The following is a 25,041-nucleotide window of genomic DNA, read 5'->3' as shown; positions in this document are numbered from 1 at the left end:
TTAAGATCATTTTTAAGAGGCTAAAATCTTTTGCGTCTGACTTGGTCACTAGGTGGAGATGTGGAGCACAGATTTGATCAAATTAAACCCGCGAAGAAGAAACTTCAACAAAACTGGCGGGGTCGCGCCGGCCGCAGCAGGAAGCCCCTGCATGGGACAGTAGCGCCGGCATGTTTCTGGGTCGGTTTGACGGCCGGTCGACGCTGCTGGTCCGGGCGCTGATGTCCGGAGCCTCCGGCGCCCGCAGAGCGCTGGGCGTCTTCCACAGGCAGCAGCGGGCCAACCCCGACATGTCCCTGTGTGACTTCATAGAAACGCTGTGCCAAGACGAGATAACCTGTCCAGCGCCTGAAGTGCGGCCAGTAACCGTGTAAGTGAAAGTACGCAGCTGTGGGTGTCCGAAATACAAGGTGTCGGGATAATGTAGAGTTAAGTCATGTTTGTACCGGAGACTAAGGTGAGGACGGCGCCTGAATCCACTCTGGCAACATGAACCGTGTAGGACTGGGTGAGCCAGGCTGGGTGTAGGGACCGTACAGCGGTGGGAAAACATCTGTACATTTACATGGGTACACATTTGAGCTAGTTGTGCATATCTTTTCATGCCGCTTAATACTTCTACTGCACTACTATTCAGAGATTTCTTTCTGCATTACACGTTTGACAACTTCATTTACTAGTTATTTTAAATATAAAACATGAAGAGATTATAGAATGTGTTGCTCTGTAGAGATTAAAATGTCCAACTGTTTACACAATTAAAAGAGGAAAATCGGTTGATATTCCTGTTTCGATGAACCTTTTCTGTGTTTCAGGCACTCAAATGTGAGGATTTGCCACTTTGCAATGTCAGGGTGTCACTTCAGGCCCTGGGGTAATTCTGATGGGTATTTAATCTAAGAGGTCAAATTAGCCAATATTTCACAAAAGAAGATGAGATTGGAGAAGTGTCCCCAAAAATGAGACACATCTGTGTAGCAGAACCAAAGTTTTTTACTTTTTTAAAAATGTTTTCTTTTACTTTGCATATTTATATTTACTTTTTTTACTATAAGTAGGGTTTTGAATGATGGACCTACGTTGTTGTTTTAGTATTTTTTACATAAATAAAAGGTCTAAATACTTTTCCATCACTGCCAGTGAGACAATATGCTCATTATGGGAATAATCACAGTGTCATTCAAAACACTTGTGTTTGTGAGGTCAATTCTTTTTCATCAGTCATATTTCAGCCAACATATAGGCATGTTTTACTGGTATAAATACAGTAATACTGATGCAGATAAAGCTTTTAAAGTATAAAAAATCTAAAAAGCCAACCTTAGCTGTAGTTCTTATTCCCTTTAATAAAAAGGGAGTGAAATAGAGAGAGACAGCAGGTTTAAAACTGGTGCTTTTTATTTTTAATATTGGAAAAAATCCCCCTACAGCGTATCATCCCACTGACCTCTGCTCAATACCATTTCAGCTCTCACACTGACATTACAATCTTCAGTTATGCACCAGAAAAGTGCTAAGTTATGTCCACAAGTGCTAACCAAAGACCAGAGCTGCAGCTAACGACATGATGTCTTGAAATGACTTGTTTTATTGGACCAAAAGTTCAAAAACCACAAAATGTAGTTTACAGGTTTGCAATGATATATAATCTATAAAGAAAAGCAGCACATCTTCTCATTTGAGAGGCTGAAATATGTTTGTTGTTTCACTACTTTTGCTTGAAAAATGACTGAAACAATTAATTGATTATGAAGGTCGTTCCTAGATGTTTTTGTGTCAATTAATTGATCGACCAATTGTTTCAGCTCTGCCAAAGACACACTGTTGCACATCTTATACGATATCATGTCACATCCCTGTGCTTATACCTCACACCCATTTTTTTGTCACTTACTCTAGTAAACCCCTGGTGTGCCAGTTTCCTGCATTATTCAAACAAAACCTGCTGTCCTTCATCTATCTGGTCCACTCGGTACTTCCTCCGACCACTGTCCTCCATCTGCTCAAATGCCTCAGCCAGGACCCTCATCCAAACCCCTGGATCACCGCTATGACTGGACAGCTGAAGAGAAGCCTGGGGGCCAACAATGAGGAGCCTCTGTGCACTCCACTGTGCAGCCAGAGACTCAAGGAGCTGTCACAGCGTTTAGGTGGTTTTAGTGAGGCCGGAGGATGGGCCAAGTGCCTCAGCGGTCAAACAATAGGATCTGAATCTCAGAGTGCATCTGGTTTATCGGAGCAGGGAACACAAAGGAAAAGGAAAGGAAGTTTTGTCACTCTTGACTCTGAAGGAGATGAAGAAATGAGACAGCAGAGTAAACGGATAAAGATCGATATCTGTGGGAGTGAATGTGTTGATGCAGAAGAACAGGATGCAAATGAGGAGACATCGGGAAGGTTGGAAAGAGATGCTCCAGCACAGACTCCTGCTGTAGAACTGCAGCCAGCTGCAAACAGTCCGTGTGATTCCCTGCCTGAACATATAAAGGTAGAGACATTGTAAGGCAGTGCAGGGTGTGTCCGTCCTGTCCACGCTGAAATGTATCTATTTTCACAAATTTATGTATTTGAGTGCTGATAACAATTTTCCTCAGTGATCAAATCAAGTATACTAATCAGGCAGTTATATTTGGTTTTATCAAACATGTTTCAGTTGAAATAACCAAGTTGGTCTACTGTGTTTCTATTTTTTAGGTCTCTGTTCTTCAAATAAAAGAATTACTGGAATGTCAGACAGAGGTAAGAAGATTTTTTTTTCACCTAACCAGCAAACTTAGACTTAAAGTGATATTTGGTGTTATTATTAGAAATATTTTTATTATCTGTTTGCAGTGGGACCAGAGCTCCATGGATGTGTTCAAAGTTCTGAACAACTGTGACCCCACCCAAGTAAGTCACCCAAGTAAGTCCCCAAAGTTTAGTAGTGGACTTTTTAAAATGTTTTTGAGTTTATTGCATTATATTTATATGTGTTTTTGCACCCCATTAATGTACAGTATACAGGGACAAAATATGAAACTTCATATTTCAATATTTCACCTTAAACCAGTATAAATAAAGGCTCGGAAATTATAATTGAGTGAACAAAGGTTACACAAAGGTTATAAGTGTTTACATTTTACTCCAGAACAAGAGATAAAGTGGAGAAACCAGCCTCAATGTGCTTTATATATGTGCTCCACTTAACCAGTCAGGACATTTTTCTAAACTATTCATATTATACATTTGCTCACTGATGGGCTGTGATGAGAAGAATCCCACTCCTCTGCCTCTCCTGTTTAGGTGGAGGTGTTATGTAGCATGCTGAGATTGGCTGATTTACCGGAGCAGACTCTGCCTAAACTGTGCAGCAGTGTTTTGGCTCTCTCTCCTGACCTCAGCTACAGCACTGCAGCAACACTCATTAAGAGCCTCCTGCTGGAGAAGGTACAACACTGGATATGCAAAGGATGCAAAATGCGCTGCTGTGTTTGATGCTGATGGGATGTCCTGGTATTAAATGTGCAGGTCCTGTCCCTGTCAGAACCGGCCTCCAGATGCCTGGTTACTGCAGTAACATCACTGTGTAGCCACTATCCCAGACCAATGTGCCACGCTCTAATTGGACCAGTTCTAATGGAGAAGAACATAGGTGAGGAAAAGGCTGAGCTACGACTGAGTAAATTAATCATTTATTTGCACAGTTTGTTGCAGCAGGATTAGAGCCAATCAGTGACAGAGCAGAAGTCCTGGAGCTGGTGTGGATTCAGTGTCCTGGTTCAAGTACATGTAAACAACACAGATGCTTTGATGTTATAGAGGGCTGACCTGGTACCTTTTACCCAGTCCTTGGTCCTAACATCAATTGATCTTCTCTTTTGAACTTTGTTTGGTTTTCAGGGAATCAACAGGCTGAGCTGCTGAACAGGTTGATAGAAGGCTGCCTGGATTCCCACTACAGACTACTGCTGCTTCAGTAAGCAGTAAAAAGTTTAAATTCTGCATTTCTCACTTACTGCTGTAACAAGTCAAAGAAGCACAGAATAATAATGGACTAAGATGGTTATAGGTTGTTTGTTGATGCAGTATTTTATCTTATTTTTCTTCCAGAATGACATTCAAAATTGCGTGGACTGAGGCAGTGCTCTCCATTATCCACAGCTTGCTAGACTCTAAGGTGAACTGAATGTTAATTCATGGAAAAAGACCGCTCAGTCGCAATCATAGAATATAGTATATAATATAATATAATATATAAAAAGCTCATAGTCATTGTAATTGAGTTGCCTGTGTTTTTTTTTTTTTCAGCCTGACTTGAATGAAGATGTGTTTGCACAATTCACTGAACAGCTCGTCAGCCAGAGTCCTCAATTCATTAAGTCCGTGAAGTTCGCAAAAATGATGTTAACAGTCCTCACAAAATATAGCAGCTACGTAAGTTTGTAATTTTATATCATGCATAACAATAGATTCAAGAGTATTTGTAATCTTTCTGTATATGTATTGCTATGTATTCATCTTTATTTTCTAGGTGACTGCTGCACACAAACACTCCTTGTCCAGTTGCCTGATGTTAAATGAGACCTTCCTGAAAAAATCTCTTCAAGCTGCTTTGAAAAGAATCCCACAAACGAAGTGCTAACACATCAGTTTATACACCAGCTTTCACTTAATGGATGCCTAGTAGGAGTTATGGTTGTTGAAAATACATTAATAAATACTTATATCTGCTTATGACTACATTATTATGGATTATTGGTTATTTATTAAATGTTTACATAATGCTTGTAAATGCTAAATAGGGGAACTAAAAGTAAAGTGTTACCCATTAGGTTTCTTTTGACCAAATGTATGTTAATAAACCTGTTTAAATAAATTCTTGTCTACTTCTTGATGATAATTTGAGTTGAAAATGATGCCCCTCAACCCACCAGTTTGACACTGACCATAGCCCTCTCATGATGAAAATTTCCCTTATTCAGATCTTATTTTAACACTTATTTAAATTTATCCAAAAAGTTAACCTTTGCATTACTGACTTTTGTTTACCTGAAATTTTAGAGCAGTGCATGAAGCTCATTGTGCTGTCATATTCATGTTAAGTGTCTGGATAAATACAGAAAACAGAATTAATTAAATGTAAAGTCGTACATTTTTATTTATTTAGTTGGTTAGATCAGTCACCATATTCTTTGAAAGGAGTCATAATTTTCCAAGAATTAATTAATCCTACTTTAATTGGTCAAAAACTTCACAGCTCTGCAACTGAAGAAGATAATGAATTGTTTGTTTGTGAGTGTTTTATCATAATCATAGACACTAAAAAATGTAAATTGGAAAAATGAAATAAGCGGCATTGTTAAATAATATGAGGCCTGTAAATGTAGATTTGGCGTTTTCTGCTGTGGTTTTTTTATTAAAAAGAAAGAAAAAAACGTCTTTTACGTTTTCAACGACGTCACCACGGTCGCCTTTATTTTGCGTCACTTCCCTCGCCACTTCCTTTTCACCGTAGCGACAAGGGAGGGAAGAGCTGCGAAAATGAGGTCAGAACCAATTTCGTGAATAAGTTAAAAAATTAAACAATTTACACATTTTCACCCAGCTACATTTGCCACCAAAGGGTGTACTGTTATTATGTTAAGCTGTAGATGTGTTATTTGGTTTAGTTTTTTCGAAATGGATGAAACAAATTGTAACGTATGTGACCGGTTCATCCGCCGGTGAAGAGACTACGTTAAGTTTTAGGTTTAATCCACCGTCATCCACATATTAAAAGCACATCTAAGTTTACAATTCAACATCAGATGTTTAGATTATCTATGTTAGATGATATTAACTCAAATCTTTTCGCACTTTGTACCAGGTTTATTACTTTTTCACGTTACTGTTCAGCACCGCCGGTGAACCGGGTTTAGTACATTTCAGTAACTCTAACATGTTTTCTTTGTGTTTCTTACTCTATCAGTAAGGTTTCCAGGGATACGTTGTACGAAGCCGTAAAGGAGGTCCTCCAGGGCTCTCTGGCCAAGCCAAGGAAGTAAGTTCACATTGCTAAGTCCAATAGACATGCGCAAATAAAATGCGGTATATATGCGGGGTATCTGTGGGTCTTACAGTCTCATTGATTTGTATTTCCTCAAAAAATGCTTTTAAAATTAAAGGTGTACATTTAATTTACATATGCCTTAAATACTGTTTTCTATTCAACTGTAGGCAGTAATGTCATTTGATTTGGTATGTTGTGTTGATTTCACATTTGAAGCATTGTCATAAATAAGAGAAATCTTAAGTTTGTGCACATGGCAATTCGATCTATAGGTTTTCTTTTCCTTGCTGATTCTGACATATTAGATATTTTGACTGGCATGATGGTGAATTCTATGTTAATTTTTTAAGTGATATTAAATTATTGATTTAATTATAATGTAAACACTGCACTGTAACAAGTGTACCTTGTCTGTCTGTAGGTTTGTGGAGTCGGTAGAGCTGCAGATCAGCTTGAAAAACTATGATCCCCAGAAGGACAAGCGTTTCTCCGGCACTGTCAGGTTCGACCTTTTACTGTCTCACCCACCCTTTTCCCTGTGTGCTTCCAGCCCTGTCTGAGTAGTAAAACAGCCCTTTTTATATGGTCAGAGGCTTGATAAACTTGGAAAAATGGTTCAGACAGGCCAGGGGCAGACATGGAGAAGTACTCTGGGTAGTCTGACTGAGCTGTCTCAGCTGTGGCTGGTGATGGCAAAGCAGACGGACCCCTACCCTGGGTCTTAAAACATGAGGGGAGGCTTTGAGTGGCAGAGCTGGTTAGTTCATGTCCTCATGCCGACCAGTTAACATTATGTTACCAAAGAGGTCAGCTGGACACCGGCCACGGTGGTGGTATGGGTAAGAATTTTTCTACTACACAGTAAAATCAGAGCGTTGTCATTTGGGGATGACAGAATATTTGTTTCCAGATGTAAAACCAGAAGTTGTAGCTGCTTCTGAGCTTTTTCTAAATGCATGTAATGTGTTTTTACTAAATGATCTACAAAATGAGATTTAATAAAGAAGTGACTGTTTAATTTTATTAACCAATATTTGTAGGTAATGTCAATACTGAAATATAGTATAATCAAGCGATAACAGTATTAATGTGTAAGGGAAATTTTAGTGTTACACCAGCCACTTCACAGAAATCATAAAAAGAATGAGAGGTGAATAAGTACAATTAAAGATTAAATGTACAATAATTACACGAAATAAAATAGAAAAATAATTGTAGAGACTAAAACATAACTGGATGATACTATGTACTGAATATACAATGTACAATACTCTTTAGTAGACTGCATATATGTTGGACAGAATTATCTGTACATGTAACTTATGTATGAATAATTTACAATGTATATACATAACAGTACATACAGACAGTAAAAAGAATACTTGTTCTGTAATATAACAGAAATGATGGATAATGTAATAAATGGGTCCATGAGAACAATACTGAGGAAAAACAAGGTGTCACTGTCAGGAGTCCCCTCTTCCAACACAGGAGTCATTGTAAACTGTAAACCTGAGACTTCTCTCAGCCACACCTTGCCACACTACCAACACCCCTAGCTTGGGCTGGGGTCACTTGGGCTTGTGAGCGTTGTTGCTAACTGCTTTGTTAATGTGCAGGCTGAAGACTCTCCCCAGGCCAAAGTTCTCTGTGTGCGTCCTGGGAGACCAGCAGCACTGTGACGAGGCCAAAGCTGCCGATATGCCACACATGGACATCGAGGCTCTCAAGAAGCTCAACAAAAACAAAAAGCTGGTCAAGAAGCTCGGTACGAAGTTAAGAACATGACCCATGAGACACTTCAACAATATTGATTGGAATAAATTTGAATGTTGCTAATTTTCTGCTCTCCTCTTGTAGCCAAGAAGTATGACGCCTTCCTGGCCTCAGAGTCTCTGATCAAACAGATCCCTCGTATCCTGGGTCCTGGCCTGAACAAGGCTGGCAAGTTCCCTTCCCTGCTCACCCACAACGAGAACATGAACACCAAGGTGGATGAGGTCAAATCCACCATCAAATTTCAGATGAAGAAGGTACTTTCAGTAGTCCAAGTCAGATAATACCAATGTTGATCAAAATGCTTCAGGATTTGTCCTGGGAACTTAAATTTCATCACTCAACAATCAATTTTTTTTAAATCCCACTTCAGTGGTGAACAAAAGCTTTATATTGAAGAAATTGGTCCTTCTGTCACTGAACAATATATTGATCCATATTGTTGTAGGTGCTGTGTCTGGCTGTGGCTGTAGGACATGTGAAGATGACAGAGGATGAGCTTGTGTACAACATCCACCTGGCTGTCAACTTCCTGGTGTCTCTGCTGAAGAAGAACTGGCAGAACGTGCGTGCCCTCTACGTCAAGAGCACCATGGGCAAACCCCAACGCCTGTACTAAATCAGTTTTTCTGTTAATAAAATAATGGAGATGTTCCAAAGTTCTGTTTTTTGGGTCTTTTTTTTTTAATTGTCAGTTTTGTGTTCAGACATGGTTTGAAACTTTGGTTTTCATAGTCTGGTGTTAGAAAATGATTTTGTCCTTTTAAACCTTATCAATGCTCTATATATATTTGAGAGAATTAGTTCCTCAAATGGTATAAACAAAAAGCTATTAAAAATATCTTATGTTGAAGGTGTAGAGATGTGCCCTGCTTTCCAAATATCTTTACACATGTACAAACTTGAATTTCTCATTCACATTTGTTTTATACATTTACAAAAGTTGTTTTGCAACTACAAGCTTTAGAATTATTTGTGAACGTCATTTTGCAAGCTTAAAATCTTTTTGACCTTAATTTGAGCCCATATCCTTATTCATCCTACCATAACTTTAGCAAATCCAAATATGTCTTTTGCTTCGGCTGTATCTCAACTGTTTGAATCCATCAGACTTTATTCTTACAGCACTTTACATACAGTAAAGGGCAATTCAGATTGCTTTACGTATCACAGACATGCTGATGGTAAGGTGGTTCAAACAAGCAGTAAAACAATTTGAGACTTTTTTCTTCTTTTAGATTTAAAAAAAAAAGTTAAAATAGGAAAAAGCTACAGAGGGAAGGGAACATGTTCAAACCTTTATACATAAATATAATTTATTAACAAGTTAAATTATGACCATAAAATGTCATCAAAAGATTGGCTAAAGGTTTCTGCTGCTCTCAGACTTCTAACATCTCAGAGCATAAAAACTAAAAGTAAACCAAAAGTTTTTCAGCTCATTGAAGCAACCGAGATTTGTGCGAGAGGTCGTGAGGATCTTCTCAAGTTTATATGTTCTTATTTGCTACAGATAAAAACAGATAGAGCCATGTACTGTAGCTACCCATGAGCCTCTTGGGGTGGCCATCCTGCTCTGCTTTGACTGTGGATCTCATAATAGGATTATCTATTCTCAGGACAGGAGAAAGGCTGAGGGAGAAAATGAACCAAATGCGTACAGGGACTTGTTGGAATATATTTGTGGTGTCAAGATCAATGAAAAATTCCCTGTTGTCCGTGAAGAGGATTTGATGTAATCTGTTTTGAAACGTTTGTATTATTGTCGTGAAGACAGCAGTGAAGTGATGAACGCTGAGGTGAGTCAAATAATCTGCCACCTGCCCTGCCTGCTCATGTTAATACTGATTAACACCCTCTATGTAATGATCATGTTGATCAGTGACAGAGGTCATGTTTCCGAACATCTTTCAGCCTGATGCACAGACAAACAGTTGCAGTCTGCCCACCATGCTGGGGAGTGAGGACAGTGAGGAAGGTAACAGATAAAGACCACAAAAAAAAAAAAAAAAAAAAAGAAATGCTCATTAAAACATCAGTAACCAGTGTCACAGATCTGAATTTAAACTGCATCTTACCTTTGAAACAGAAACCAGCCAAGAGGAGCTTCCAATCACAAGCTGGAACGATCTGTCCATCATAGAGCGCGTAGGCCTCAACAGGTGCAATTTACAGCATCATAATATATATTTAATTAACCTGGTTTTATTTGACTTTTTAATTAAGCTTTCAACCCCCTTTTTTCTGACAGTGTAGAGATGTCAGAGAACGATTTGGAGGTAAGGCCCCCCACTTCTTATTCACCATGATATACAGATTAGATTGAATTGATTGACTGATTGATTAGATTGATTAGATCCTCTTTCTAATGTGTGTTTTTTCACCGTTTGATATGGGAGCATTATTTGCTCATTGTGCCTGTTTCATGTGTTTTGAATCTTTTCATTGTGACCGCTCGTCCATCATGTTGGTTTTAAGTAGTGATGTTCCTGATTTTGTGCTGAATATGTAAATATCTGGGGTAAAGCAAATTTTTAAAATGGTTCAATTTCGTGCGTTTACCTCAAAGAAAAGTTATTGAAAGGAATGTGTCTTTTTTCTCACGTTTAAGTTTAGTTTAGTTGTTATTGTCATTTCAACCATATAAAACACAGCTAAAGGATTAGTTTAGGGATTAAAACCGGACAGAAAATCCGACAAAAGCATGAAAAAGTTTGAAGTGTATGAGTTACTGAGTTTGTTCCTGCCCTCAGACAGCCTTCTCTCAGATCGCCCTGGCTTTCCGCTGCGATCAGTACACCCTGAAGCAGAGGCTGCAGGCAGAGGAGCATGCCCGCAACCTGGCTGAGGAGAACATCCAGCTGGAGCTGACCAGAGGCAGGGAGACCCTGGAGGTGCAGTATGAGACAGATGACCTGAAGTAAGTCTTTAGGACTCTGCCACACAGGAGCGACATGTGTGTATTTGTGTGTGTTTTCAGACACTGAAGGGCCTGTGTCTGGACAGTCATCGCAGTAAGATCCTGCAGAGGCTGGAGCTTTCCCTGGACATCCTCGGTGGGACTGTGGAGCGGATCTCCAACACAGCTGAGGTCCTCGGGGCTGTGCACCAGGTACACTCATTTGTTTCTAGGTCACACAGTGCAGCTAAAGATATTTTCATTATTTCACAGCTGGAAAAAAAAATCAGAGAGAAAAAAAAAAAAGGTTTACTTGCTGTAATCATTCCTCCTGTTTTTCATGCTGGCCGCTGAGAGGTCCCATCTCAATGCTATTTCAGGGCTCTTTTGATCAAACTTGTCTAAAGCTATTACGAGGCCTCATCTGTCTGAGGAAGAAAAATACCCGATCTACAGTTGTTTTAGTGCAAAATTCCCTCTCTCAGTTTCCCTGTTGAGGTGAGATCAGTGACAAAGCCATGAAATCCTGTACTAACATTTTCATTTAACTTGTCTAATTTGGACATCTGAAGCCTCATATAAATTTCTGAATACTTTCTCCACAAAATGAGGGCTGGATTTTGTTCTCCCATCATCACACTGAAAACACATTAGGGATGGATCTTTTAATGGTCAGAATGAACAGGAGGAAAGATGTTGCAAAAACTATTTCAGAGTTCATATGGTAAGTAGACATTTATTCTCAGACCTACTTTCAAATGTGTGAACCTGTGATCATTTGAAACTGTTTTCCAGCACTAGGCTTTTTTATGCAGTTTGGACAAAGCGCAATAAAATACAGCGGCAAGGCCGATGGAGAACAATATAGGGGCTGAACAGCTTGTTTGCTAGAACATAAACAGCATTAGTCAGCAAACATCAGAGGAATTCATATCGAGACAGGTTAGACATATTTCTATGGGCTCAGATGAGAGATGGGTTGAGTGGTTACAAGTTTGGTTCAAAACAAAAAAATCTGTTTAAATGTTGTAAACTGTAAAAAGGTTTATAAGCTGACTTTATTCGTGTTTAGTGCAATAATATATCAGCCCACAGTGCACAATAAGCCATCAGCTAAAATATCTAAATGAAATGAATACAAAGGATCTGACTACTGGTTCATGAAAAACAAACAAAAGATTTAAAAAAAACAAAAAACAAAAAAGCAATACCCATATCATAGTGGCAGAGGGTATGTACCCTATCTGAACTGTAAATAATGTGTGAAAAGAGCAGATGTGTTTGTTCACTTTGTTCACCGTTTGAGATCATATGAAGAAATCATTGGGACCCTTCAGTTAAATGTGGACAATTCTTTCTACTATTGCTTTACAGTGTCTTAACATTGATCTGTAACATATTCATTCTTCTGCACCACAATATAAATGGTTTTTGTACACCTCTAAATCCACAGCAGCTTAGATCTGTTATCGGTGCCCCTTGTTGTACAATAGTGCTGTAATCTCGTTCATTTCTGTCCGTGAAAGGAGGCACGAGTGAGTCGGGCAGTCGAGCTCATGGTGGCTCACGTGGAGAATCTGAGGAGGAGACATGACAGAAACGTAGCAGAGCTGGAAGAGGCCAAGAAGATGGTCCAGCAGCAGAACCTGTGCGGAAACATCATCGATCCCAGAGCCTCACCAGGTTTCCGATACTTGAGTCTGTCTGTCTGAAGCATTTGTGCGGCTCTCAAGTGCAATATTTGACTGACCACTGGGTTTCTTGTCCTAGATCCAGAGGAAAGTGACAACAGAAAGAGAAGCTCTCAGCAGGTATTGAGCTATCTGGCTGATTGTACCATCTAATAACAGTTGTACTACCTTTTATTCCCCTCTGTCTCTTTTTCCTATTAGAACAGCAGTCGTCGAAGGGTCAGTATATCAGTAATTTCCAGTGAAACCCAGGTAAGGAAGTTTCCTTACTGAACTCTCCCACTCTCTCTGCAAATGGTATCATCCAAAAAACATGAGTGTCTTTGACCTAGGGACTTTTGTTTCTGCAGGAGAAGAGAAAGCGAGACTTGAAGAAGCGGGCAGCTCATGGAGGGTCCTCTAGCAGGAAGTCCTTCCCCACCTGCCCGTCTCCATCCCAGAGCTCAGAGTCCAGCTGCTCTGCCATGACCAAGGACGACAGCTACTCAGTGGACGACAGGTCAACCAGATACTCAGGGTTTATGCTCCGTATCCTATCTACATGATAGAGGTTTTGAACCACCAACCGAGCATCGCCTGATTTGTTTTATCTCTCTTTTGTTTTTTGTTTTTTTTTCAGGCAACTCGAGCCGGAGGAAACTCCTTCAGAAGCATCTGCTGCTCAGCTTCCTCCAGACCCCTCTCCCACCCCCAACATAGAGAGCCCCCCATCAAAAGAAGTGGTCACCAGAAAAACCCAAAACAAAAAGTACGCATTGGAATTACTTTTCACAGAAACAGCATAAAATAGAAGAACCTGCAGTAACTGCCAGTTTGCTGAGGCTCTTTATGGTTATATTTTTAATTATTGTTCCTATTTGACAATGAAATATTTCTGTTTGACGTGTTGTCATTTAATGCTGCCACATTACATTAATTTGCAGTGTTTGTGACTGACTGGTAACATTTAGAGACTAAACTAAACTAGAGACCATTTTGACATGTCAGAGCAAGAAAATCACAAGTGTAACTCTAATGTTATTCGTTACACCTATGAAAAAATGGCAAAGCAGTGATACAAGTTTCATATGTTTCACCTAAGTTTCAAGGCATCTGATGATTGTCACTGTCAGAAGTGCTTCAGTCACACTCATGACGAGGCAATCTCACAAATCATGACAGTGTACAAATCGACCCTCATGTTTTATGGTTGTAGGAGTTTATTAATCAGTTTAGGGCTCAGGCCCCAGACTCTGAGTGACAACAACTTTCTTGCATGTAATTTAATTCATTTACAAGTTTTACAGGTTTCTCTAGTAATATATACCACTAAAGCACAATTAAAAACTAAAATTTGAAGAGCTCTTCTAGATCACTCATCCATTTCTACCTAATCATGAGACCCTGTTTTATAAAGATGCTCTGTGCAAAAAATTGCCTCAGTTAATATTGTGCCTAATATTATGTATTATATCCTTAAATTATTATTATTATGTTATCTTTATTTAAACTCGGGGGTCATTGAGGGCAAGGAACTCATTTACAAGGTTGAGCAAATCCAAATAATAAAAAGATACAAGGTAAAAGAGAAACAATCAATTAAAACAAACACATAAATACAGTTAATAATGTACAGGAAATCAATTAAAACAGGTACAAACAGAAGTTCAAAGGTTGGAAATAAATCTGTGTTTAATTAATTTGCATGATATTGCACTGGAATGATATAAATGAAATAAAATCTATAAAATGTGTCTTTATTACAGTCCCCCCCTGGATACTTTGCGGCAGAGACACAAAGGGAAAGGGGTGTTATCAAAGAAGAAGTTAGACAAGGACAAAAAGAGTACAAATATCTACCGACGGATCTCTGCGGGCACGTAAGTCAACAGATTTGTTGAGAGCCTTTTGATGACTGCGATGGTTATTTTCTCTGGACAACCACCGACTGCCTGCTCTCTTCAGGTATGGATCTTTGTGGAGACAACGTCCTCTGGCTCACTGGCTGTATCGCTGTCGCTGGGTGGTCCTCTGCTTGTACCTGTTTGTGCTTTTCTGTGTTGTAATGTTGACTTACTTTTTGTGGAGTCTTCATGATGGAGCATTTGAGCTATGATCTGTTCTTGTGGAATACACAGTTACCAGGATGTTGTCTAAGCACTGTGAACATTAGTGTGTAGATCAGCTGTCTGGAAAGCTCTTTGTATATGAATATAAAACATTTTGATGTAAGACTTTTGGTTGGTCTGAAATATTTTGTGTTCTTTTATCTCATATAATATCTTCCACCTTCTACATAAAAATACCACAGACAACATTTTCAGTCACATTTTTTAATATAAATATACAAAAAATATCAAAACTGATACAATCACTTGGTTAGCAACAAAACACCAAACTGCAGTAAAAACATTCATCAAACCACCATTAAAGGCATCAGTGATTAATTATTAAGAGTTAATAGCAAACGTTAAGATTCAGCTTACTTCACATCATGGCTAGACATGTTAAATTTTAACTATGTATAAAAATGCATTTTCAAAGGTGTATCAAGATTTTAGTAATACGTCTCTATGTTGCAAGAGGGACACTTTAAATAATAGATAAATATAGTGTAATGTTTAAATTATATTAGGAATGGAGAACTTATTTGAATACTACTGTAGGTGAATTTTATGTGCAAAGTGTGTGCCAGCCACAAAGCAATTCTTGAAACCACAGCAAGTTTATGATCCATTTGAGACATTCATGAAATTGCATGAACCTCAATTCACCTCAGATTTTTTATAATCATCCATTAGAAAACAATTTAAAATAAATAAAACTGGCATAGCACCTTACATCAAGTTTTAAATTAAAATAAGAGAGAAATGTGCTCATCAGGGTACCGATAGGTCCATGTTTTCTGCATCATGTCAACATACGATCTCATAGAGAGTCCAAAGACTTAATAAATACAGAGATAAATAGAAAGGAATAGCATACATCCTACTGAAGATACTGCAGAGCAGCAGAGGTCTCGGCTACACCTGGCTCACAATTTCAGCATCCTCAGCCACAAACCACTGGACTGGAGTCCCGTCTGCAGCTCTCTGGAGAATCACATTACCCGACCCCTGCGAAAAACACATGAAATCAGTGTTCACTTTGTGCATGAAAATATTTTTGGTGTGTTCACACATGTTATGTGTTAGTGGGCTGTTAAATTTTGATCATTGTTAGAACAAACCTGCTTGAATGGATGCAGGTGAGGTGAAGTGGGGCTTATGACATTGAGGGAGCTCTGCTGATCCACACAGCTTGGCCGCAACTTCTGCAGCTGATTCCTCTGGTGCCAGGACTTCAGCTCCTCTGATACAATCTCCCTGGGCATCAGCCTAATGGCGTGGTTCGGGTACTCCTTCAGCGAGGGTGTTCGCACCAGCCTGGTGTAAGGCGGAGGAGGCTTTAGGATTCTCCTTGGGGATGATGCTCCCTCCTGCCACTGTCTTTGCTGAGGCCTGCGTGCCACAGGAGGGGAGGACAGGAAGCATTTCCCCATGTCGAGGTCTTGAGGGGAGAGGGGGCCATCTTCTGCCATGGCCTTGATGTAGCTGGGGCTGGGCTGAGATTGACTGGTGTTCTTGTGCGAGTTGGAGAAGCTGGAGAGTCCTTTTTTCTGTGCTCCAAAGTGGAATCCATAAGGTGGCGGGCAAAGCTTTGGGATCTCAGTGGGTCCATCCCTGCCAGGAGAGCTGATGTAGGAGGAGGATGAGTGCTCCGAGCTGCTGTCTTCAGAGCTGGACTGATATAGACGCAGGGGAGAGTACTCTGGAGAACGCACCATCAGTTCAGCCACACAGTGCCGCTGGGGCACCCTGGCTCGTCCTCGACTGTTCTCTGAGCTGAGGCGCTCCAAGTCAGCACATGGCTTACTTTTGGGAAGTCTGAGGAGATAAATCATGTAAAACTGTAAAACTAAAGTACACATGTGGTTATGCTCTCTGAACATCACAAAGTTAATGTATCTGATGTGTTGTCTTGGTGTACCTGAAGGACTGGGAGTACTGACGACGTACGTGCAGCTCTGGGGTGGAGGGGGCACTGGTGGAGTGGTTGTGAAACAGGGCTGTGTTCTTGATAAACTGAGAGACAGGAATCCTGCTGCTCTCTGCAGATACCTGGGTTCCTGCTGGACTACTGCACACAACAAAAACAAAAGGAACAACATGAGTCAAGCAGCACGTAGGAGGTCTCCTTACCGTGTGCTGACCCTCATAAAAAGAGAGCCAGTGGCAGGAGCGCAGCATTACACATAAATCTGGACGACAAAGTTAATGACTAATGTAGATTTAATCTGTAAAATGTCCAAAAAAAAAGTTAGAACTGTAGGTGTAGTACTGGCTTGGTACCAAACCTTTTATAAAAAAAAACTGTGAACATGAAGGTCAGCTGTATGAATACTGACATGTGACACTGTTTTTTTAAATTTAATGTAATTGTGTAACATGTTAACAGAAAAATAAGAACATAATTATTTGTTGTTGCAATGTTGTTGAGATTGTATTCTGTAAACTCTACCCAGTACAGCCGTCTATTCCATGGGTTGTTATCACACTTCAGACTCCTACCTGGACCTGCTGCTGCAAGCTGACTGAGGTTTTGTGGCCTTCTGGTATGGTTGGTCCAGACTGGACTCCTTCCATGGAGAGTTCTGGATGGGAGAGCGCTCATACTCCATACTAAGCTGGCTTGATGACTGCTGGAATGACTGCAGGGTCTTGGCTGACAGCTGGAGGGGGTCTGAATAGGAAGTGCCCAGCACTGGAGGAGAGAGGGGGCTGGGCGGGTCCACATCTATGGACGGTCAGAGAGAACATCAATCCATCAGTATGAGGCAGCACTGTCAGAGTATGCTCTTAATGCTTTTGTTTTTTGTTTGTGGTCTGCTGACTTGAAAAGTGTGATTCATCAATAATTCTGGCTCATCTGTTCAATTTCAGGGCATGCTGCTCCAAAATATCTCAGATCTACATTATTTATTACATACAGTGGTAGAAAGCAACTTAGTACATTTACTCAAGCACAGTACCGTACTACTGTACTTGATTACAATTTCAAGGTATTTGTACTTAACTTTAGCATTTTTACATTCTGCTGCTTTCTACTTCTACTCCTCTACAAACAAAGCAAATATTTTTAGCTACCAGTCACATTGTAGATTCAGGCTACAAACACATAATATATTCAGTAAGTAAGTTATGATGTATGCATTAACATATGACTTGATTAATCCCTGGGGAAAAATTCACAAGCAATCCAACAGTATATTAAGTGATTAAAATTAGCACCATACATATTAATGTATTAATAATTATCATACAATAATATATATTATTCTGAGATGGACATTCTACACAATTAGTATTTTTACTTCTGGTACTTTAGGTATATTTTGATGTACTTTTGTAATAAAAATGCACTTTAACTTGAAACTGAGTATTTTTACACTCTGGCTCTGCTACTTTTACTTAAGTAAAAAATCGGACTACTTCCTCCACCACTGACTACATACTTTTGTCGACTACATGTTTCAACCAATGTTTATAAGGGAGTGGTGATAACCTTAAAACTAAACCTATAAGTGTATAAATGTACTCCTCTCTCACCATCATCCAGGGCCACCACATCAGACAGGGAGCTGTCATCAGACACGCACAGATCTGCATGCAGAAAACAAGCGTTTAAAAAGTGTCCATTATATACATGAGTAGTACACATAAAAAGCCTGTAGGGGGCAGCCGTGTTACTCACCTTTGTTTTGACTGGTTGAAAAGTCGATGCATGGTGAGCTGCACTCACTCTTGATCCTGTGCTGTAACACGGCTTCCTGCAGATCCCTCACTTTCTTCTCCTCTCTCTTGCACTGCTGGAGCCGGCTCTTCTTCTGTGGTTTACTGAGGTTGCCCTCTAGGGAGAGTTTGCGGGCCGCCTCATAAATCTGCTGCTGAAGAGCCAAGTCAGTTTCCAGTGCTTGCAACTCTGTATCCTGTGACAGAGACAAGTTCTGACATTTAGTTGTAACTGATGAATAGTAGTCTCTTTTGGTCAGTTACTTTCACCAAAGGCCCTGTTCAGACCTGGTATTAACATCCATCCTGAGTGATCCGATCACAAGTGGACAGCGTCTGTTCACACCTGGCTTTAAAATGTGTCTCCACATGCATTCAGTGACACTTGTGATCAGATCTCATTTCCCCACTTCATATTCAAATAAACAGGTATGCAGTGTTGTTTTTGGCCAATCCGACAGACGGGTCCATAGTCAATGTGCTTCTGTGTATGCGTGTGTGTGTGTGTGTGTGTGTGTGTGTGTGTGAGTGAGTGAGAAAGAGAGCAAGCAGCAATGAAAGGTTTAGCGAATCAATGCGCTGAGCACAGCTCTATAGTGAAATAAGGTTTTATCCATTAGAAATAGTACAATATTTTCCGTTCATTATGACACTTTGACAGGACTAATCAGGCAGTTCTTCAATGTGGCCAGGAAGCATTGAAGTTCACGCTGCTAAAAGAATTTGGCCACATGTGGCCCAGACCACCTCCAAATGTGGTCCAAGAGATCAGATCTCAAATGCATCCTAAATGTGTCCTGGGGGTGTTCACACAGTACTTAGAGCTGTCCGCTTGTGATCGGATCACTCAGGATGGATGTTCATACCAGGTCTGAACAGGGCCAAAATGACTAAACCCTGATAGCGTCCTGTACCTGTTTATCCAGATGGATGAGACCTTCGTCCAGCTTAAAGGAAGCTCCAATCCTCCTTCTGACCCGAGGTGGCTTCTCATCGGGCATCAGAGGATAGTCTGAGGGTAGTGTACCAGTCAGCTCCTGTGAAAACAAAATAAAAGTGCTAATAACAAAAAAAACCAAAAAACTAAACTATGAACCTGAACCCTTACCAGAATGAAATCCTAGCCAGTTATTTAGAGCTACTATACTGTTCCTCATTGCTAATAAAGCACAAAAGAATATCTTGGTATGTTTCTTGTGTACATATTATCATCTAGGAGGTTACTTACTGCCTCTCTGATGCAGAGCTTTCTCAGCTCCAGCAGACAGAGCTCCAGACGCTCCTCCAGAGACTGGTGCTTCAGCTTCAGGGCTCTGGTGTGGGTGGTCAGGTCCTTCACAGGGGATGTGGGGCTGTCTGGACCTGCAGAGAAATACACAGAATATCAGATCAAGCTTTCCTCATCAACAACTGTATCAGCCATATAAATACATGTATAATTTATTATTTCTACTGTATTTAATGTACTGTCTAGCATCATATACATGAGTCACATGAGTCAAATTCCTAGTACTTTGATCAGCACTACAGCTGATGCTATACAATACTGTGTGCTGTTTAGTACTGTATTGTGTCTTCTGGACTCACACTAAAATCAGGTCTTATATCTTATACTTGTATAAGAAAGTCACTGCTGCATAGCATTTAAGTGGTTTGTTGCTGTGTTGTTTTCTTCTGCCTGCATGATGTGATGTCATGTGGTCTGCTGCAAACACAGGCACACAGATATATCTGTATCAGTGTATGTGTTGGTTGATAAATAACTTAAAAAGACTGATAAAACTGAAAAATCTTCCCCTCTGTGCATATCTTGGTCACAATTCTTTATTAAGAATTAGCAGTTTTATTGTGTTTTGATGGTGATGGTGCAGCCCTGATCTGTACATGAAATGTGTGGAAATCAGATGCTGATAATCTATTGCATATTACCAGAGTGCAAGATAATCCCACTGTCAGTGTCACTGATCTCCTCTTTACTCTCGATGGCCGTCATTTCGAGGATCTGCTCTCAAGCTTTTGAAATACCTGTTGAAATAAGTTGTTCAGATTAGTACAATTAAATTGATCTCTTAGAAGACTTAAGATTCTCCTGTTGTTTTTTCTGCCACATGGCTTCATTCATGCTTTCTCCTGCTGCTTTACTTAACAAAAGTGAATGACTGGCGAGTGTCCTTTCACACACTTATCCATGCAGCTCTGTATCTCTCCCCTCCTCCTACACTTTTTTCTCCCTCCCACGCTCAATCACAAAAGAGGCAGACCCTCACGGTTGACTCGGCACATGTGCGGGGGTTAATCCGAATCGTGGTGCCATGGTGATGGGGCATGGTGCTGCTGGCTAGGGGAGTGTGTCGCCATGAGGCGTGTCAGAGGGCGTTTAAAGAGCCCAGACCCCGAAAAAGAAAGCAGATGGCAGCGGGAATTACCCCACTCATGCACTGCACCTGTTCCCCCCATGCACCCCTCCCTCAACTCCTATTCAACCAGTGTCCAGAAAACTCTCCGGGGGCTTTGAAGTAGAAGAATGTCTCAATGCTGGGCTTGTCCACGCAGCATCAGATCACAAGGTCCCTGCTGACTCCTGTGCAAAGCTGCCCATTTCACAAACACACTTTCACAAACAGGCAAACACAATTCATGTTTATGGCCTTCTTCGTTCCATTGTTGCTTTCCACCAAACATCTGACTGACAATAACCTAAAATGAGATGCACAGAGGAACAACAAGAAGAAGAGGAAAACAGTGACAACAACAAATTGGAGAAAGCATTTAGGGGGTAAATGGAGGCTTTTAAAACCAGGCCAGGAGATCTGTGTGTGGCTGTTTTGGTGAAAAATACTGAAAGAAATATGCTGGAGAAAATGCTGCTTTTATTTCTTCAATTCTGGAAAGTCACATGAGAGAATGTTATGATGATTGAATGATATTATTAGCTTGCCTTACTTCAATGCAACACATTCATAAAAGGGACAGTTCATAAACCTAATGACTCCTGGAGCAGCCTCTGTGTTCATCATGTAAGTTATGTAAGCAAAACTAAGCAAAAAAAAAAAAGTAAGTAATGTGTTATTAGTCAGGAATAAAGGGGGGCCGGGAGACACCACATGAATGAATGTGTTGCTAAGGCTGCTGTGTATAATCCTCAGCTCCTGTCTCATCCTCTGTGTTTGGAGATTGGTATCAGGCCTTTTCCTGCAGGGACCAGGAAGACTCAGAGCCCGTGTGGATGAGAACCTCCTCTAACAGGATATTATTGTGTATCCCTTAGGCCTAACCCATTCACCACAGCAACTCATGTGAACTGACGCAGCTATCTGCAGCCGGTAGCACAATGACTTACAGCCAAGCAGCTCGAGTCAGTAAAACAACACTGCAACAAAGGCCCTGTATCCACCAACCGGCCTCAATAATCTGCTGTGGGCGCAATATCTGCTGACAACTCTGCTTCAGGCCCGAGCAGCATTGTTGGGCCAATATTGAGACAAGGCTGCAGTGAGAGGTGTAGGAAGGAACAGTGCTGAGTTTTTACTGTGCAAGGTCGAGGCCTGCTGTACTCTCAGACGCATGGCTCCACGCTGCAGCAATCTAAAACTAATGACGTCAACAGGAATCCAGCCTGGTAATCAGAGACAGGCAGGGTAATGTGGGATTTACCCACTTACACCCCATCACTCTCTGAAGACTTTCACAAGAGTCTGTGGTCGGAGGTCTAGGCTGAGTGAGTGGGTGGGTGGGTGAGTTCGGCTAAAACAGCACATCTCATTAGAAGTTGCAGCTCATTGCAAAGCCATTTATCATTGGTTTCATAAGAACCTGGAGTCGTGGGAGCGTTGAAATGATACTCTTAGGAAGAGCCAAAAAAACAATACTTCTCTTGATCGAGTGGAACAGGAATAGCAGTCCATTTCCTGAGAGGATAGCTGTTGATAGCACAGCCTCCACCCAGCAGACTAGATTGATGTAGCCATAACATCTTAATTGAGGGGAGTGTGTGATCATCGCTAATGAAGACCATCTAAAAATGTGTCAGAGATGGGAGCTGAAGGTCCCCACCCATCCTTGCTTGCTTACTGGACCGTGACAGTGTAACATCTACGGAAGTGGGTGTTTATGGCAAGAGATCATGATGTGGATTCACTGTCTCTCAGACTTCCCCCACCACCCTTTCCCATGAGCCTTTGGAGCTGCAATCTCCTGGAATGCCGCCACCACCGTCGTGCTCATTACCACTGTGGTCGGCCCTGGAATTACCAACGGACCAACGGGGACCAGCCTCGCTGAGGAAACAGTGAGGGATGCCTGAAACCAGACCGAGGCCTGTTCAAACCCTGTAATTAAGATTCTCCACTGAATGCTGATACTATGGAAGAAACCAAACGACTTTACAGCATGCCTTATTTCAGAGTCTGATGAAAAGCCAAAATCCATTCAGCAAAATGGATCCACTCTGTACACAATATGTGCTGCTGGAAGAAAAGTGCATCAATATGGGGGAGCAGCAAGAGAGAAAAAAGTAAGGTGTATAGAAAGCACGTCACTGGAGTTAGGTCTTAAGAAGCACTGCTGAGTTTGGAAACTCCACAGACAGCAGCAAAATGTAGACAAGAAGCTACGATAGCATAAAGTTAATTTAAGCCATAGCTGCGAGAGGGCTATATTAAAGACTCAAACACTGTTAGTCTCTTTTATTTGTCAATGTTCATTCAGGTCAACACTGTTGAGTAGCACTGGGGTCTTAGTTTTCCAACAGAGACAATGCAGGGGTAATAAGCACCATACTGGCCTGCTCTCAGTCTCTGGAGGCCATATGCTGGCCAGACACACCAGCTCTGTCACAGCCCAATGACAGCGTAAATACAGAGGGCAAGAAGAGATGTTCCATTGTTCACCAGAGGCTGAAGGGCTGGCCAGGGATCATGGCACCTTGTCCCTCTGAGTCATCATTTCTGAGGCCTCTGAATGGACACTGATGGTCATCCCAGACCACTAGCAGGATGTGGTTACAGCTTTTCACCCACAAGTACCCACCATTAACAAAAGAACTGGGGGACTCCAGGGGCATAACAACACAGAGGTGTTGTCTTTGGCACCACAGTAACGCTGCACGTCTGTCAACATGTGGACTGTAGGAGGCTATGTTTATTCTGCTGCTGTGGGCACAAACAACTGCCACCAACCAACCAAAACAACCTGTTTAATGGTAAAATACAAAACAAGGTATTGATGTGCAGAGACTCAACGCAGTCTCCCACCATAGCTTGTATTCATGAATCATAATTGGTGATAGCTGTAATATGGAGGGGTTTTAACTCTTCTTTCAATTTGTTATCAGACAAATAAAGCATAATTGTAAGAGGAACAGCAGTGGTGAAAGAAGTACTCAGATCTTTTACACAATTAAAATTAGCAGTACCAGACTATGAAAATAATCCATTAGAAGTAAAAGTCCTACATTAAATCTTTATTTAAGTAAAGGTTTAGAGGTATTAACAACAAATGTACTTTAAGTATTAAAAGTAAATGTACTCATTATGCAGAATGGTTCCTTTCATACCGTTTGTGGATTATGACTGATGCATTAATATGTAAGAATCAATTTAATGTCATAATTGTTGTAGCTGTCAAAGTATGGAATAAAGTCCTATTGAACTGAAGTGGAGAAGAAGCAGGAAATGGCTGAAAACTGAAATACTCAAGTGCATCACAAGCACTTCATCATTGTATTGAAACACAGACCTTAAATGTACTAAGTTACCAGTGGTGGTAAGTACATTTACTGAATTCCTGTTACAGTTCTGAAGCACTTGTACTTAAGTTGAATTTCAGAGAGAAATGTTGTAGTTTTTATTACACTACATTTAGTTGTCAGCTAATATCACTAGTTACTTTGATTATACATTAAAGAAAATAAAAAACACGCAATGAGCTTCTAAAATATTCATTCCACACAGGTGTTTGCACTTATGAGGCTGATTAGACCTGATCAAGTTGAAGTTGTGTTAAGTCCTAAAAATATTTATATTTCATTTTGCTGCACAAGATAATAATTTGTGCACATTAAAAAAATATATATATATATTTCAGCACCTTGGGGGCTCCATAATATCATACCATAAAAGTGGCCATTTTTGATAATGAGTACCTCTATACTTCGAGTAGGATTTTGAATGCAGGACTTTTAAGTATTTTTACACTATGGCATTAGTAATTTTACTTTTATAGGATCTAAACACGTCTTCCACAACTGTTAGTCACTTAACGTAACTTTCCTTTGAAGTGTGTGTATTTTAGGGGCTGTATACAGACGAAATAGCCAACCCAGTCGCGGTGGGTTCTGTAATGTTTATCTAAAGCGACAGCATCCTTCGCCTCACACTCTCTATCCGGCTGCACACATGTTGCTGCTCCTTCCCTACTCGGTGTTTCTTCCCTTTCTATCATGCACCACGCTCACAGATATCTTGTGTACTTACTTTGTGGTGTGTTTTCTGCTCCTCTACAGCATCCTCTCTGCAGACGCAGCAGCTGTCCAGACTCTCTCTGGTCTGATGTGAGGGCAGCGCTTGGGACATCTGTTTCAGTCAACTCCACTTTCTCGCTGAAGGGGGAACGGCTTTACTGATCTTTGCTGAAGTATCTCTACTAGCTACTTTCTTCTTATATCACGTCATAACCTATCGTTTTTGGCGTTGTTAACATCTTAAATTATTTGTTCTCACTGAAGTAAGTTTTTAACCAGGAAATGTAACTTTTTTGGTGCCACCCATCTCCCCCGGACTCTTTTTTTTAAATGGTTCGTTCCGACGCTGCCTACTTTCCAGACACGCTGCGCGTATT

At 40.6% G+C, this 25,041-nt stretch overlaps 4 protein-coding genes across 5 annotated transcripts; 3 read left to right on the top strand and 1 right to left on the bottom strand.

Moving 5' to 3' along the window:
• Positions 1 to 26: 26 nt before the first annotated feature.
• Positions 27 to 4,977, top strand: fance (FA complementation group E). The gene is made up of 10 exons (XM_071476079.1): positions 27 to 370; positions 1,900 to 2,488; positions 2,695 to 2,739; positions 2,833 to 2,889; positions 3,283 to 3,426; positions 3,508 to 3,631; positions 3,880 to 3,955; positions 4,090 to 4,156; positions 4,288 to 4,413; positions 4,511 to 4,977. Exons 1-10 carry the CDS (start codon positions 171 to 173, stop codon positions 4,619 to 4,621), a joined length of 1,539 nt encoding a protein of 512 aa, XP_071332180.1. The 5' UTR covers positions 27 to 170; the 3' UTR covers positions 4,622 to 4,977.
• Positions 4,978 to 5,442: 465 nt separating this feature from the next.
• rpl10a (ribosomal protein L10a) lies at positions 5,443 to 8,463 on the top strand. 2 transcript variants are annotated; one of them, XM_071476083.1, is made up of 6 exons: positions 5,443 to 5,525; positions 5,948 to 6,019; positions 6,450 to 6,530; positions 7,648 to 7,796; positions 7,889 to 8,061; positions 8,253 to 8,463. In XM_071476083.1, the coding sequence occupies exons 1-6, from the start codon at positions 5,521 to 5,523 to the stop codon at positions 8,421 to 8,423; spliced, it is 651 nt and encodes a 216-aa protein (XP_071332184.1). In that variant the 5' UTR covers positions 5,443 to 5,520; the 3' UTR covers positions 8,424 to 8,463. The 2 variants fall into 2 exon arrangements, with proteins under 2 accessions (XP_071332184.1, XP_071332186.1); XM_071476085.1 differs by having other exon boundaries at positions 5,486 to 5,525; positions 6,450 to 6,867.
• A 146-nt stretch (positions 8,464 to 8,609) lies between these two features.
• LOC139620483 (inositol 1,4,5-triphosphate receptor associated 2) lies at positions 8,610 to 14,607 on the top strand. The gene is made up of 13 exons (XM_071476080.1): positions 8,610 to 9,603; positions 9,719 to 9,782; positions 9,894 to 9,966; positions 10,056 to 10,083; positions 10,558 to 10,698; positions 10,785 to 10,916; positions 12,230 to 12,386; positions 12,474 to 12,514; positions 12,596 to 12,646; positions 12,745 to 12,893; positions 13,014 to 13,142; positions 14,140 to 14,253; positions 14,339 to 14,607. Exons 1-13 carry the CDS (start codon positions 9,592 to 9,594, stop codon positions 14,487 to 14,489), a joined length of 1,242 nt encoding a protein of 413 aa, XP_071332181.1. The 5' UTR covers positions 8,610 to 9,591; the 3' UTR covers positions 14,490 to 14,607.
• Positions 14,608 to 14,688: 81 nt separating this feature from the next.
• inavaa (innate immunity activator a) lies at positions 14,689 to 24,986 on the bottom strand. Its single transcript, XM_071476077.1, has 10 exons — positions 24,678 to 24,986; positions 20,134 to 20,229; positions 19,433 to 19,566; positions 19,119 to 19,241; positions 18,167 to 18,401; positions 18,022 to 18,075; positions 16,984 to 17,209; positions 16,403 to 16,552; positions 15,603 to 16,299; positions 14,689 to 15,489 (listed from the first exon to the last, which is right to left on the bottom strand). The coding sequence occupies exons 2-10, from the start codon at positions 20,195 to 20,197 to the stop codon at positions 15,397 to 15,399; spliced, it is 1,776 nt and encodes a 591-aa protein (XP_071332178.1). The 5' UTR covers positions 20,198 to 20,229; positions 24,678 to 24,986; the 3' UTR covers positions 14,689 to 15,396.
• Between the last annotated feature and the right edge of the window lie 55 nt (positions 24,987 to 25,041).

This window comes from Trachinotus anak, unplaced genomic scaffold (genome assembly GCF_046630095.1).
Source record: "Trachinotus anak isolate AG129_WGS33_773 ecotype Australia unplaced genomic scaffold, CSIRO_AGI_Tana_v1 ptg000004l, whole genome shotgun sequence".
Taxonomy (NCBI): Eukaryota; Metazoa; Chordata; class Actinopteri; order Carangiformes; family Carangidae; genus Trachinotus; species Trachinotus anak.
This window is presented reverse-complemented; position numbering and strand designations above follow the sequence as displayed.

Bases quoted from the DNA above. Each gene is read 5' to 3' on its own strand.
- LOC139620483 (XM_071476080.1), top strand. The intron at 12,387-12,473 runs GTTTCCGATACT...TTCTTGTCCTAG, and splicing joins CGATCCCAGAGCCTCACCAG to ATCCAGAGGAAAGTGACAAC. The intron at 14,254-14,338 runs GTAAGTCAACAG...TGCTCTCTTCAG, and splicing joins CGACGGATCTCTGCGGGCAC to GTATGGATCTTTGTGGAGAC.
- inavaa (XM_071476077.1), bottom strand. From the start codon at position 20,197: ATGACGGCCATCGAGAGTAAAGAGGAGATCAGTGACACTGACAGTGGG. The intron at 19,567-20,133 runs GTAATATGCAAT...ATTTCTCTGCAG, and splicing joins TGGGATTATCTTGCACTCTG to GTCCAGACAGCCCCACATCC. The intron at 18,076-18,166 runs GTGAGTAACACG...TTCTGCATGCAG, and splicing joins TTCAACCAGTCAAAACAAAG to ATCTGTGCGTGTCTGATGAC.
- fance (XM_071476079.1), top strand. From the start codon at position 171: ATGTTTCTGGGTCGGTTTGACGGCCGGTCGACGCTGCTGGTCCGGGCG. The intron at 2,890-3,282 runs GTAAGTCACCCA...TCTCCTGTTTAG, and splicing joins ACAACTGTGACCCCACCCAA to GTGGAGGTGTTATGTAGCAT. The intron at 3,632-3,879 runs GTGAGGAAAAGG...TTTGGTTTTCAG, and splicing joins TCTAATGGAGAAGAACATAG to GGAATCAACAGGCTGAGCTG.
- rpl10a (XM_071476083.1), top strand. The intron at 6,531-7,647 runs GTTCGACCTTTT...GTTAATGTGCAG, and splicing joins CGTTTCTCCGGCACTGTCAG to GCTGAAGACTCTCCCCAGGC. The intron at 7,797-7,888 runs GTACGAAGTTAA...CTCCTCTTGTAG, and splicing joins AAAGCTGGTCAAGAAGCTCG to CCAAGAAGTATGACGCCTTC.